Source organism: Sinocyclocheilus rhinocerous, unplaced genomic scaffold, assembly GCF_001515625.1.
Source record: "Sinocyclocheilus rhinocerous isolate Xijiao unplaced genomic scaffold, SAMN03320098_v1.1 scaffold1164, whole genome shotgun sequence".
NCBI classification, from domain to species: Eukaryota; Metazoa; Chordata; class Actinopteri; order Cypriniformes; family Cyprinidae; genus Sinocyclocheilus; species Sinocyclocheilus rhinocerous.
The window spans coordinates 741361-757431 of NW_015643253.1; the positions used below are offsets into that span (position 1 = coordinate 741361).

Below are 16071 nucleotides of genomic sequence, written 5' to 3' on the forward strand. Positions count from 1 at the left end.
TTTTATTTATTCATTTAATACATTTAAGTATATTAAAAGGATTTATGAATATTTTTAATTAGCTTTTATTTTATATTTTCAGTTTTCATTTTAAATTAATAAAACGTAAACTAAATTGTTCTTTTATCTTTATTTAAATGTTTGTTTTTATTTTTCTATTTGCTTTAATTTTTTATATAATTTATAATAGTTCCTATGTTGTTTTTCCAATATTTGTGTTTTATTGCAGGCTTTATTTTGAATGAATGAAAACCATTTTATTAGATTTAGTTTTAGCTATCAGTCAGATTCAGACCTTAAAGGTTCTCTGAATGATTCATTTAATGCTTTAAAAAGGAATTAATATTTGGGACAAAATACCATTCCATTGCCAAAAGGATGAGATTTTATTGTCTTTTTAGAGGCAACACAATTTCAACTGATTAACTGACCTATATATCAAATAACATTTAAGCATATTTAAGTGATTTTTATAATATTACTGACCAAAGACATGATTTTTATCTGTAAAAACACATTGTCATGAAGTTCAACTAGTCACTAACTACATTCATGTGTCACAGTCAGCTGCAAGCTGTATGACTTTCAATAAAAAGAACTGGCTCATTTGAACAGTCACTTGTCATGCTCTCCATTTAGTGCTGTAGATTTAGTATTGTGCTGCTGAATAAGCTGTGCAGGAAACTCTGTCAGAACATTTCAGCACAGCATTTCATCTGAAAATTTCCAATATTATTTATAAAAAAATTAAATAAAAAAAAAAACAGTTGAGAACCACTGGCCTAGACAAGAGCGATTTCAGGTCCTGCCTCATTGAACTAACTACACCAATAAATAACGCTGTTATACATATGCAAATCATTTTAGATGATAAAACAGAGGCACTCGATCATTCAGTCGCTATATATATTGACTCAAGCACTTTACTTAGGAATACATTACATATTTGGGTCATTATAAGCGAGGCCCTGGAGAAAACACATGCCCAGTCACTGCAGTTTCAGTATTGCATATTTGCTGGCAGCTTCCACTGCTAATTAGATCAGCACTGCAGTATTTTAAGCACGAGAGCATGATAGAGTGGCTCTGCTGAGCGTTTGAAAGCAGAGCGCTCGGTAAGCTAGCTGTGAACGCCTAATGCACTCTTGACATTATCTGGGAGCCGCTGACTCTTTACCGAGATAAAGTTAATTGGGCCACACCGAAAGTATTTGAAGGCTCGTACACTGGAGTTTGGTATTGACACCCACTAGAATGAAAAAACAAAAAAAATTAAGTGCCACAAACCCTCTTCCAGACCTGATCTCTCAAAAGAGCAACTGTCGTCGAGCGCTGACGCAAATGAGGAGGACGTGTCCGAGCACTGAGCAAGAACGTGCGAACGTGAGCCCATCACCGCCTTTCATCACGTCTCGAAGCGCTGAAAGAAAGTTGAAGGTTGACAGACAAAAAACGTGAAAGATCACTTCGACTCAAGCATGACATTTCGTCTTTTATTTAAGATTTAGTTTTTATTTTCCTCCAGACCTTTAGAGAGGTACAATTTCCTTCAGCTCTTCATTTTTCTTACATTTTAGCACTGTGTAAAACCCAAGTTAAACTGTACTGGTTCGTTGTCATCGAGATTTCATTTATTCATTCCTCTTGAATACTGTTGAATACCGGAACTGTCGGCAGGAACCTACACAGCTGATACAGGATTAAGACCGTTAAAAGAAAACTGAGAAGAGGGCGAGGAGGAGTGACAGTGTTAACCATCCCGGACGAGCCCCCTGTGTATTGCCAAAACGTCAGTTTCCCAGTAGCGCCGCTATCCCAGCTTTCCCTTTTATCGCTTTTGTGGAAAAAAATGTGCAAAGTAACTGCTACAGATCACATCCTCATGAATTTCCCTCTGCCGGCATCATTCAAAAAGCCCTTTACTTTAACCCTGATTAGTTTCTTCACACACCCATCAATCGCAAGTTTCACACCACGCATTCACAAATCGCCGCACTCTGACTCTAGATCTATTTCCTAAAACTCTGTACACCTCGCACGCCTTCAAGTTTCTTCAGGGAGCATAGTCAGAGTGTAAACACTGATTAGGCCACATACGTCGAGGCAGCTATGAGAGACGCCACATGGTGGCATCCCGTGTGCTACACGAGCCCTGCGCTTAAAAGGGGTCGGTGGTGCCCAGCTCTCAATTTCTCTTAATTTCGCAATGTGCCGCCCTCTGATACAGAGGTTAACCGCGGTGTTGTGATCTAAAGCAGAAGACCCCCCAATTTGGCGAAAGGGTCAAAGGCAAAGGCCTGCATCCATCTACAGCTAAATGCCATGTCGAGAGCAGCCACCATGTTTATCACCCCTAAAAATGCATCTCCTTTTTTAACAAGGGCACAGAAAGGTAGAACAAAGAAAGGTAGAACAAAGTTAAAGGCCAAAGATCCTCAGTAAAAGTGCTTTTTGCTTCGCCATCATTATGCCTTTGATCCGTCAGAATAATGGAAGCCAAGTACCCTTTTGATCAAACAAAAACTGAAGCCCTGTTTTGATTTTGGATATCTATTTGATTGCTCAGCTGCATGGCTTTAAGGACTCTCACAGGAAGTAGCTCCTCCGTTGTGCAGATGGATGAACAGGTGCTGTTCTTTTTGGTTTAGCTTTGAAGGCAGACTCTTGTTTCTAAATCAAGCCACTTTTCGTTTGATTCTTTCCATTTGGTTCCAATGGAATTTCAGGAATGCACATAATTGATGATGCGTTTTTTTTAGATACTGGTATGTAGAGTTCCAAAAATTATATAGTGACGTTAATGTTACGCTTTTACTTGTTTAGGCCTCATACCTGCTGAAAACTGCTTTTCTGCGACAACTGGCTTATTAAGAGACCGTTTGAATTGGGAAAGCTGGAACAGAGCACTTGGGCAACAAGGAAAAAGAAAGACTCAACCAAGAGAAACACAATAATGGGATTAAAATGAGTGCAATATGAAGAGAGAAAACAATACATAATCTTGTTATTTTGTTAATTGCTTTGTACTGATTCATCAGCAGTATTTGTCAGCTGTTCTTCGGGTAAGGGGAATAAGTTTTCACAGTTCCTAATGTCGGTCCATGCCAGCACTCTGTAGCAGATCTGTGGAGGCCTGGGCTGATGCTCTGAAGGCGGTCTGGAAGCCTGGGGGAGGTGAGTGGAACTGGGTGGCGGGGTTGGCTGTGGCTGTGGTTGGATAAGGGGTCCAGCCGGCTCTGTGGGGGAACTGGGCTCCAAAGGGGCCACTGTGTGGGGGCTGAGGGGGCACTGTGGAGCCGGAAGGGACATCCATCTCTGTGAGCGCCTGCAAGGATTTGAGCCAGTGGGGAGGATTGTCATCCTGCAGAGAGTCCAAATTGTTGCCTGAGGATGCTGGGATACCTGAAGGGGACAAAATGATGAAAAAAAAAAAAGGGTTTAAGGGTCAACATGCAAAAAATTTGAAATAAGTAAAATATAGTTATGTTCTACATTAAAATTCATGCCCCAGGTTCTTAAAAGTAAATTTTTGTATTAATATTGGTTTCATATGGTAAAAAAAACCCATTACATTAAATTTTAACCTAGTGTAATCATCATGTAAAAAATTATAATTTCCTTGAATACAAGTGAGTGTACAGATCCTATTATTTATGAATAATGATCAATTTAACAATCTGAACTAACCTTGCCATACAATTTAGAAAAAGATCAAATTATCAAATATTATAGGAGAATTATTAAGCTTGACACAGTCATGAGGGTCTTATATCCTATCTGCAATATAATTTTATTTATGATTTTGTAAAATAATATTTTGACAAAACTGCTTTACTTATTAGTTTAAGATTGTTCTTTCATTCTTTTGATGAAGTAATTTTTATATTATTATTATGATGTGGAGACCATGACACTTTTTTTAAAATTCATGCCATGGAGGGAAAAAATATCAAAATTAATATCAGAAATTTAAGACATGATTATGACAGAAGTGTTGAATAAATTAACAGATTCAGACAAATACAAGGAGCATCAACTGTTTCAAATTGAATATAATAGAAAACACATTGTTAATATCTATCAACAGATGGAATTAAATCGCTTTAAACATAACCGCATACTGTACTAACCAGAACTGAGCAACAGTTTGCTAAGTTAACAAATTCACTGCTCTTCAGTCGATGCCATGTAGGAGTCCATTTATGGTGTAGGCGACATTAAAGACATTTTTAAATCATTTGATATAATAGGATTAATTACATAAGGAAAGGGCATTTTTGGGTGCTTTTGCACCACTTAAAACATGCCAGCCTGCTGCAAGCTATTAATTCCAAACCCCCTGTGGGTGATGGATGCTGCAGGCAGCTGCTGAGAGCACCCAGACAACATACGTGACAACTATACAGATTGCAACTTCAACCTTAGGGAGCAACAGATAAGACGTTGCTATTTCCCTTCAACCCAGGGGAGAAAATGGCAAAACTTTGATTGAAGTATTGATTACAAATATAGCTGCACACTTCAGTTTTTGTATACCAAACAGTAGATAAAAATGTTGATACAGAAGAACGCTATAAATGTTCACTGCATTTTTAACCACTTTGTATACTGATTGTTAAGAGTTGTGTAGTATTCTTGTGTGATATCTGATTTAGTCCACATGGATGCTTTAGACCGTCTGAAAGTGCAGGAGATCAAATTGATCTGAAACGTGTGCCCTCTTCTATGGCCCTTAAAATGGCTTTACATCTCTGACATTTTTAGTGAAAAGGTTACAGAATAAATGCTTAAAAGGCTTAAATGCATTATTCATTTTAGCTCCCAAAGGCACAATTTGAATAGGCCTCAGTTCAGGTCAGGTAAATTTGTTTCACAAATGTGTTTTGTGATTTTAATCCTGTCAGAATCGAACATGTTATTCTATGCTATTCTCACACAACCAAAAAAATTTGAGAAAATTACCCAATATTAATCACATTAATATTAATTTCAAATAATATATACATAATAATAAATAATAATTAAGTATATTAAATATTCAAATGTAATATTTTTGTATTTTTCTGTACAACACAAATTATAGATAATTAACCGTGAATAATTTAAATCTATATTTTACTAGGCAAAATAAATGTAGAATTATTATATTTACCCTAAATATTAGGTACAATGTACTTATTGTGTTTTTTACTGCTATTGAGGTAGGATACGGTGGAAGTTAGAGGCAGGTTTGGTGGTTTGGTTAGGTTTAAGGGTGGGTGAAGTGGACGAGGTAGGGTTGACAGTGTAATTACAGATGTAACTACAGAAATTAGTTACGCAAGTACATTCAGGCATTTTTTAAATATTAGTAAAATGTAAAAACATGTATGTACTCAATAAGTACATTGTATCAATTGATTAAATGTTACATTTAAACGCAAGTAAATAGTAGTAAAGACACTTATCAAAAGTGGGTCCAACCTTTCTTTTGTAAACATGACCGAGAATAACAGGAGAAAAAGGGAAGGAATTATTCCCGATTAACAAGGCAAATCTCTGTTGTGAAGGTAATTCAGGCTGTACCTGTGATGATGGCAGGGTCCATCCAGCTGGCTGTGCCGTCCCAGCTAAGGCTGTGTGAGATTCTGCCTGTGTGGTTCACACTGGATGAGGAGGAGGAGGATGAAGATGAAAATGAAGATGAGGAGGAGCTGGGCAGTCCACCAAAGTTGATGTTGATGTTGGGTAAAAGCGCTCTGAGCCCGTCCTGCCACTCCTTCACATTTAGACTTTCTACTGAGGTGCTGTTTTCTGTTCGGGAGGGTGATAGCAGGGTATCCAAACAGCCATGTGCACACATACACCGCAAAAGATGGAGAAAAACAGGAGAGATGGAGAAAGAGAGAGAGAGAAAAAAGCAATTATCAGATTCAACATTTTATTTGCACAAAAAAAAAAAAAAGATGCCAATATTGAGTGTTAATTTGGTATGATTAATTTTATAATTGTGACAAAACAAACATTCAAAAACAGCTGAACAGAGTGCAAAAGAAAAGTAGGACAAACTTTATCGTGATACTGTCTTAATGCAACGCTTAATGCGGCACGCAAGATGGTGAAAATTATGCAATGTGACGAAATCAAATCAAGTAATTAATTTGATTTATTATTTGGCATGTAATGTCTGAAGAACGATAGATAGCCCTAACAAAAACACAACTTAACTGAATTCTCTAAAAATTGAATTTTCATTCAGGATATCACATCAAGAAATATCATTAATCAAAGCCGGACTGCGGATTAATAGCTGATACAGTAATGATTATTTATACTTGATTCAGCAAAAACAACAGGTGATCTTTAGCTTCCTTCTGAGTCTACTTGCCCTTACTAATGGAGGAACGATCATTATAAAGCTCTTTACAGTCCCGTTATTATTTAATTAGTTTCTCATTTGTTTTTTCTCTGTGTCACACTGGAGAAGAGCTTCAATAACGCAGAGCTTCTTTCGGCTGGACTCAGGCCAAAATAAACCTTTTCTTCTCTAATCAGGCCAGTATTCTCCTAAGGTTTGCTTCTGCCCACAGGGAGGGAGAAACCAGGCAGCAAAGATGACGGAGGAGGGAATGGAGAGAAAGACAGAGAGCGGGACAAACAAGGAAGAATGGCAAAGACAGGGGAATGGAGTGAACGAGATAACAACCCTGGCAAGGAAAAAACAAATCTTTAGCCTCTGAGCTTGACTTAAGACTCAGCAAACTTCTCTGGGCACCTTTCCTTTCTCCTACATCAGCTTCCCTCAAAGCCTGGACAATAAACTGTATAAAGAGGTGAAAGCACAAGGATGGCGGTGGGGTTCAACAAAAATAGATCAATATTAAGGTTGGCTGATAGATTTAATATTTACTGTTGCATTATTTGAGTGTAAATTATTTTAATATGCGAGAAGAAAGAGATTGCAGAATGATATGACAGATGTGAAACTAGCACAGCAATGAAGGAAACTGATTATCCGACACAGCTGTCAATTTTTCCAGTCACCATAGAATAATATACAATTAACTAATCAGAATCAAGCATTCCAGAAAGTTGTCTAATAAGACAGACATTGATTTTTTTAAATCCCAGGTATGACCTCATTAGAATAAAGCAGAGAGGTTCGGAAGTTTGATTCATTTTCACAAATCTATAAATTGTCCTTTTCATCTGTTAAAAACATTGATTCAACAATTTGTTTGCATCATTTCCAAGTCCCTGCAAGGCATTACAATTTAGCAATACAAATGTTTTAGTAGCATTGCATTTTTGTAACTATTACAAATATGCATTTCATTTCACCATAATGGAATATTCATTACAAATGAAATGATGGAGAACACCAACTTAAAATTACACTTAATTTTTTTTAATTAAAATTTTCCTGTATCTTTAGTTATTTAAGCATTTTCAATTAAATTATATTTATTGCAATAAACATTTTGAATAAACATGGTACTTTTATATTTGAATATTTTAATAAATACAGGGTAATTGGTTGAAATAATTTGTCTGAGAATTTTTTTGAAATAAAATTATTTTAGAAAATAATTTCACAAGACTTCAGATCAAACACATATATCAGAAAAAACAAAGATAGAGAAAATATCTAAAAATAAATGTAAAACATTTATTTATAGATTTTTTTAGTATTACAGTCCAACTCTATCCCACACTGTAACTGTACTAACAAATGCAAGTGTACTACCACCAGAACGATAGGAGTCTACTGGGACAGCCTGCTGTTAAAAGCTCTTCAGACAATAAAGGTGCATCCGGACAAGACACCAGATGCACTGACACAGTCAAACTGGTCATACTTGTAATTTAATTATTTTGCAACATGGGAATTTAAGGAGCAGACGCAGCTCCCCCTCTGATGCCACATGACAGGAGTTTCTTCTGAGCGTGGGCAAGGGTCAAAACTATGGATGCTGCAAAGTCAGCGATGTGTTTATTACTCCATTATTCAGTTAAAACCAGACCTAATGGATCTCAACTAAGAGGTCAGAGTTTGGCTGGTTAGCATGGGCCAGTTAGCCCCTGCTGGGAGATGCAGTAAATCCATCATCTGGTTGCAAAAAGCATTTTTCTCCATTGATGATGTTTTGAGTATACATGCATATTCTGCATGGAATATAAAATGCTACAATATTTCATTATATTACAGTAGATGTTTTCCCAGTGATCGTTTCTTTTTCTCAGCCTCAAACACAGAGGAAGTCACACATTCACTTGGAAACGCTGAATAGGTTCTGCAGTCGATATCGTCAAACCTGTGCAGATAAACAAGTCAAGTGTGAGAACGAGCCAATATGAGAATCTAGACACTCAATATCAACACTTGAGGGGGACTGGGCTTTAATGAAACACCTCTGAAGGAGGGGATAAGCTGAATGAGGTGTTGAATAACGTGAATTAGGTGTTCTTTTTAAACCTCTCCACAGTTTTTACTTCTGATTAGAAAGTGCTCGTCTAGCCAAGTGTGTCAGGCATTAACACAATCACCCATGTTCGCATTAGCATACGCAGATAAACAAGTGTCGTCATGTTTTATTTATGCGGATGGGACAAAAGCTTAACTCAAAATCACATCAGCAGAGTGAAGAAACTAAATTTCTCTTGCAGGGCTGTAGAGGGTGTAAAATACGTCTTTTTGCATCATTCAGCTTTCACAAGTGAATGTGTTTTGCACTTTACTGTGTGATGAACAATATATCAGCTAGACTGGTGCATTAATAAAACATTAAAAACACAAGGAACCACAGTAATGTATACATCACATTATATAGCTACTTTGGTATATTAGAGTTTAAGATTTTTTTTAAAGTGACAGTAAAGACAATTTTAATATTAAAAAATATTACTATTTCAAATATATATTTTTAAACGTTCCATTCAAACAATCCTGGGAAAGAAAATGTACCGTGGTTTCCACCAGCAGCACAACTGTTTTCAACATTGATAAGAAGAATGTTTCTTGAGCAGCAAATCAGCATATTAGAATGATTTCTGATACTGATATTAAGATTTTAAATGGATTCAAATTCATTTTTAAAATTCATTATTACATTTTTTTTAAATTCATTCTTAAATTCATTTTGTAGTAATTATAAAAAAGTTTTTTTATAAAAAAATAAATAAATAAAAAGTAATTCAAATTGTAGTAATATTTAATGTGTTTATATTATTGCAATATTATTTACTGTATTTTTGCTTAAATAAATGCAGGTTTGGCCAACTGTCCAAAAAATAGGCAATGCTGATATTTAGTGGAATCGGTTGTTAAACATGTCAACTAGGATGATTGAAAAGTGTTACATATCTGTTTTCAGTCATTTTTGCATTAATTTCACAATAAACAAAATTTAGTAAATTGGTAAATTTTCCATTTTGGAATTCTATTATAATTTCATATAAATAAAATTGCACACATAAATCAGAATTATATTAGCATCAGCAAAAAAACAAACAAGCAAATAAACAGTTGACCATCTATCATATTTTTCCTTTATTATTTGCTTACTTCAGATAATGCTCAATTACATCTAAATCTATATTTCCAGTGTAGCAGAAATCCCTCTCTCACTCAAACAACACATCTAACAAGTTATAAGACTACATGTGTTGGCCCTCCAGCCTATTTTGGTATCTCGACTCTTCTTCGTAAATAATGCAACGTTCCTCTCCCAGGTCCTGGGCAGCTGCATCCTCTGGAGGACACCGCTGCAAACAGGCTAGACCAATTCTCTCACTAAAAACCATGGATTTAAGAAACAAACATAAAATATACTGTACAGCTCAACAGAGCCAGAAATGGAGCCAGTAGTATTCAAAAAGTAAGTCATGCCAGTTATTCATTGTTTCTATGAGTAATGAAACCCTCAGGTCACTTCCAACTTCCCTTCCCTTATTTTTGCACCATCTGAAATACAAGTTAATCTAATCTTAAAAAGTAGGATACACGCTGAGAAACAAACAGCCTGTTAACAAATGCTACACTTCCACAGCAGTGTCAGCAGATTAGATTGTTTCACATAAAAAGCCCTAAAGCTAGACCGCAAGGAAACACTTTCTATTTAAATGAACTGAATTTCTGAAAGATCAATTCAGGACGTGCTTGGGGAGTAACTAACTGACGCTACTGACGTAAATGCATTTTTTTTTTTCAGTTGAATGACACCAGCTCAATTGCTTTAACTGGTTGCAAAAAGCATTTTTCTCCATTGATGATGTTTTGAGTATACATGCATATTCTGCATGGAATATAAAATGCTACAATATTTCATTATATTACAGTAGATGTTTTCCCAGTGATCGTTTCTTTTTCTCAGCCTCAAACACAGAGGAAGTCACACATTCACTTGGAAACGCTGAATAGGTTCTGCAGTCGATATCGTCAAACCTGTGCAGATAAACAAGTCAAGTGTGAGAACGAGCCAATATGAGAATCTAGACACTCAATATCAACACTTGAGGGGGACTGGGCTTTAATGAAACACCTCTGAAGGAGGGGATAAGCTGAATGAGGTGTTGAATAACGTGAATTAGGTGTTCTTTTTAAACCTCTCCACAGTTTTTACTTCTGATTAGAAAGTGCTCGTCTAGCCAAGTGTGTCAGGCATTAACACAATCACCCATGTTCGCATTAGCATACGCAGATAAACAAGTGTCGTCATGTTTTATTTATGCGGATGGGACAAAAGCTTAACTCAAAATCACATCAGCAGAGTGAAGAAACTAAATTTCTCTTGCAGGGCTGTAGAGGGTGTAAAATACGTCTTTTTGCATCATTCAGCTTTCACAAGTGAATGTGTTTTGCACTTTACTGTGTGATGAACAATATATCAGCTAGACTGGTGCATTAATAAAACATTAAAAACACAAGTAACCACAGTAATGTATACATCACATTATATAGCTACTTTGGTATATTAGAGTTTAAGATTTTTTTTAAAGTGACAGTAAAGACAATTTTAATATTAAAAAATATTACTATTTCAAATATATATTTTTAAACGTTCCATTCAAACAATCCTGGGAAAGAAAATGTACCGTGGTTTCCACCAGCAGCACAACTGTTTTCAACATTGATAAGAAGAATGTTTCTTGAGCAGCAAATCAGCATATTAGAATGATTTCTGATACTGATATTAAGATTTTAAATGGATTCAAATTCATTTTTAAAATTCATTATTACATTTTTTAAAATTCATTCTTAAATTCATTTTGTAGTAATTATAAAAAAGTTTTTTTATTAAAAAATTTTTTTTTAAAGTAATTCAAATTGTAGTAATATTTAATGTGTTTATATTATTGCAATATTATTTACTGTATTTTTGCTTAAATAAATGCAGGTTTGGCCAACTGTCCAAAAAATAGGCAATGCTGATATTTAGTGGAATCGGTTGTTAAACATGTCAACTAGGATGATTGAAAAGTGTTACATATCTGTTTTCAGTCATTTTTGCATTAATTTCACAATAAACAAAATTTAGTAAATTGGTAAATTTTCCATTTTGGAATTCTATTATAATTTCATATAAATAAAATTGCACACATAAATCAGAATTATATTAGCATCAGCAAAAAAACAAACAAGCAAATAAACAGTTGACCATCTATCATATTTTTCCTTTATTATTTGCTTACTTCAGATAATGCTCAATTACATCTAAATCTATATTTCCAGTGTAGCAGAAATCCCTCTCTCACTCAAACAACACATCTAACAAGTTATAAGACTACATGTGTTGGCCCTCCAGCCTATTTTGGTATCTCGACTCTTCTTCGTAAATAATGCAACGTTCCTCTCCCAGGTCCTGGGCAGCTGCATCCTCTGGAGGACACCGCTGCAAACAGGCTAGACCAATTCTCTCACTAAAAACCATGGATTTAAGAAACAAACATAAAATATACTGTACAGCTCAACAGAGCCAGAAATGGAGCCAGTAGTATTCAAAAAGTAAGTCATGCCAGTTATTCATTGTTTCTATGAGTAATGAAACCCTCAGGTCACTTCCAACTTCCCTTCCCTTATTTTTGCACCATCTGAAATACAAGTTAATCTAATCTTAAAAAGTAGGATACACGCTGAGAAACAAACAGCCTGTTAACAAATGCTACACTTCCACAGCAGTGTCAGCAGATTAGATTGTTTCACATAAAAAGCCCTAAAGCTAGACCGCAAGGAAACACTTTCTATTTAAATGAACTGAATTTCTGAAAGATCAATTCAGGACGTGCTTGGGGAGTAACTAATTGACGCTACTGACGTAAATGCATTTTTTTTTCAGTTGAATGAAACCAGCTCAATTGCTTTAAACATTTCTGAATGCATCTTCAGTACCAACATTTACTTGTCTATGTTGTCATGGTATCAAACCAAACTGAGGCTGTTTTATGATATTTGATTTCTGGATTTTTTCAGCTTGGCTCTTCGCTGACAGGTTCAGGTAGGGCTTGAGTGAAATGTCAAACTGTAGCCTTTTCCCCGTCTGAGTACTTTCTCTTCAGATGGATAATACCGGTATTTCATATTCTCTTGAGTTACGGGCTACGTGCTTGGGGAGTAACTAACTGACGCTACTGACGTAAATGCATTTTTTTTTTTCAGTTGAATGACACCAGCTCAATTGCTTTAAACATTTCTGAATGCATCTTCAGTACCAACATTTACTTGTCTATGTTGTCATGGTATCAAACCAAACTGAGGCTGTTTTATGATATTTGATTTCTGGATTTTTTCAGCTTGGCTCTTCGCTGACAGGTTCAGGTAGGGCTTGAGTGAAATGTCAAACTGTAGCCTTTTCCCCGTCTGAGTACTTTCTCTTCAGATGGATAATACCGGTATTTCATATTCTCTTGAGTTACGGGCTGTTCTCACATCCACAGCTTTTTTAGCAAGTTTAGGCTCAGAGTTCAGATCAGGAAAACCATCTGTCTTTTCAAGTCAAACTGAATTAATTTGGCTGGACTGACTTTAAATAAAAGTGTTTATTGCCCAAGGTGGCCACCCACACTCTGAGGTGAGAGAGGTCCACCACATAAATCACAGAAACATAAAATGCTAAAGGTAAGAAAAAAAAGTGGGCTGGCCCATCATGCATTACGAAAAATTGCAGCCCTGTCACAAAGATGTCCTCAGGGGATGATGATTAAATGCAGTACAATTTGTATCAGCACTAAATGTGACACAGATCTCACCGCTATACTTCAAATCACGAGCTTTCATTCCATGAGATAGCCCTTGGCAATCACCAGAATCTTGGTATACATTTCTGCATGCTATCAAAACAGCACCACACTGCCCTCCAGTGACTGAATTTGCAATGACAGTTACCCATAATGCAAACACATATGCAGTAAATATATAATAATATTAAACTAAGTACAATAAGAATATATTTTTTATAAATTGTTATTTTTAATGTTTTATTTTTTTAGATGTAAATTTGATCAATTATTAAACCAATGATCATATATATGTATAGATAGATAGATGTGTGTGTATGTCTATCTATCTGTGCGTGTGTGTGTATATCTCTCTTTATATATATATATATATATATATATATATATATGAGTCGCTTAATTGTGACCCTATATCTTACAATAATGACTTGATTTTTTGTAATAGGGACTTTATATCAGTGGCGTTCCGTACATATAAGCTGCGAATGCTCCGCATACCCAGACCATTTGAGAGAATAAGTTCACGGGATAATTAATATAAACATGATTAAGTTGCATGGTCTGTTATTGGAGTAGTGTCACACGGGTGTCTCCTATTCACTGGGAATAAAAAATAATTTAGCCTAGCTGATGCAGAGAGACATATAGACTGGGGGAAATCCCCCCCATCACCCCACCCTCTGCACACACACAGATCCCCAGCACTGGTTTGCACTTACCTGCCATATGAATACCTCCGAGCCCCATATTGTGATGTTGTTGCTGTTGTGGCACCAAGTTCAAGTCCAAATAGCTGCTGTGCTGTGCAGTAGAAGAAGGGGCTCCGGTGTGATTCAAATGTGGGAGGTTATTGCGCATGGGCATGCCCATCCAAATGTGGCGAGAGGTCTGCGTCTGGCCAGGAAAGCTGAAGGAGTTGTAGACAGTGCGGTGTGGGAGCTGGGAGAAGCCCCGTGAGGGCAAGCTGGAGTTTGGGGCAAAGTGTGAGGACGTGGGGGGCTGATGTGGGACTTTTATGGAGGGGGCGTTGTGGAGCGGGCTGAGCATAGGCCCATGGGGGAAGACTGGCACTGATTTTGTGCCGGTCATGGGTAAGGAGGTTTTGTCTTGCACCAAGAGCTCTTTCTCTATAAGGTCAGCCAGTGCCTTACGAGTGACGTCAAAGGGGTCAAAGCCAAGGTCATCATCCTGTTGCTTTGCCGAAGAGCCAAAGCCAAAGGCCGCTTGCCAGTCCGTAGAGGACTCCACTGGTATGGTATCTGTCAGAATGAAGAAGAATAAGTGTACGTTTCACATGTGCATGGTTTTAATGTAATGTGTTTTTTTTTCACAAGTAAATATTTTGTTGTTGAGATCCAAAGTCTCAACAGGTCTGGGTACCTGACGTGAAGAGGCTCTGTGGTTCTGGGGCAGTGGGCCAATCGGAGTTGCTGTGAAGGGAACTGGAAAAGCTGGACAGGCCGCTGGGGATGGGATTGGGGTGCCGGAAGTTGCTGTTGTCTGAAAAGAGCGATTGTGACTCAGCTGCTGCTCCTTCGAAAGGCGACCGTACCGTTAGCCCTGCTACACAGATAGGCACCACTAGAGACCGCTTGGGCAAGCCAGGAGGAGGCGATGGAGAGTCGCTGCCGGAAATCTGAAAGATTTAGCAAGCAAGAGAAAAAAAAACATCTGTGTTTTTACCTTGTTAAAACGTAAAACGTTAACTGGTCTAACAAAAGAAAAGTGATTTAGATATCATTATTTAGGTGTACAGCTTTCCATTCTAAAAGGTAAAGAATGATCGTCAGTGTGATTATGAACTTACTTGTGATGTTTCTCCGTTACTTATACCGATGGAATCTGAAGGTTTGTTAGTTGGGCTGCAGAAAAATAACGCAAACTTGGGAATCAATTATATTCGTACAGTACAATAATTACTGTATTACACTAAACTGTTTTAAATTTATTTAGAAAGATTAAAATTTTTCATAAAAAATGTCTGACAGCATTAAGTATGTTTGTGAGAAAATTTCCTTAATTGTCATGTAAATGTTATAAAGAAAACAAGTGTAATTTCACAAATAAATTTAATGTAATGCATTTTGAGTATTCAGTGTTTATATTATTACCATCCAAAAATACCTTGAACCCTCAGTGTCCTTAAGTTTTTGAGAAAAGATTATGAAATGTTTCAAATAATTTGGCAAAGAAAAGAGACTATGACAGAATATGGCACAAGGCAGAAGTTCACAGGCTGGCTACCTGACAGGGTCACAGTTTGACGTGAAGGGAGGCAGGCCAGTGATGGAGCCAAGGCCGAGTTCTGTGTCTGGACTGTCTGGAGTCACGTTTTCAGAGTCTGAGCCGCCATCTAGGGGTGGGGTCTTATAGTATTCTGGAAGCCCATTGGGCATCTTTCCTGTGGTTTGTAACGAAGGCCAAGCTTCTTTGTTGTTACTATTGGAACTGGGGAATATGATACAAAACTTTAAATATGATAAAAACTTTAAATGCAAATGAGGAAGACACCAACAAAACATCAATGTTTCCATATTCATTACAGATATTTTTTAATCCTTAAAGAAAGTGTAAATAACAAGATTATAATGAATTCATTTTAATTATAACTTCACTTCTCACTTTATTAGGGGTGTGACTATATACCAATGCCACGGTTTGGTTCGCTGTTGGGTAGGGTTTATGGCATGGCACCAGCAATGCTAAAGAGAACACTAGATTCACTTTGAACTAAATAATAATAACAATAATTGCTCACTGTTAGTTCATGTTAATGAATGCATTAACAAATGAGACTTTAAAAATTGTTGCTTTGTAAAGTGTTACCAAAAAAATCTATTGGCTTAAAAAAGATTTAAT

The 16071-nt window shown here is 36.5% G+C and overlaps 1 protein-coding gene across 2 annotated transcripts in view; it reads right to left on the reverse strand.

Annotated features, from left to right (window-relative positions):
* Positions 1-1474: 1474 nt before the first annotated feature.
* Positions 1475-16071, reverse strand: part of LOC107757256 (CCR4-NOT transcription complex subunit 4-like) — a 29095-nt gene continuing 14498 nt past the window's right edge. For both annotated transcript variants that reach the window (XM_016574677.1, XM_016574676.1), the window contains exons 8-13: positions 15457-15660; positions 15020-15074; positions 14593-14848; positions 13932-14471; positions 5566-5793; positions 1475-3402 (exon numbers count right to left, since the gene is read on the reverse strand). In XM_016574677.1, coding sequence (XP_016430163.1) covers positions 3089-3402; positions 5566-5793; positions 13932-14471; positions 14593-14848; positions 15020-15074; positions 15457-15660 — 1597 coding nt within the window. In that variant the 3' untranslated portion in view covers positions 1475-3088. The remainder of the gene's footprint in view (positions 3403-5565; positions 5794-13931; positions 14472-14592; positions 14849-15019; positions 15075-15456; positions 15661-16071) is intronic.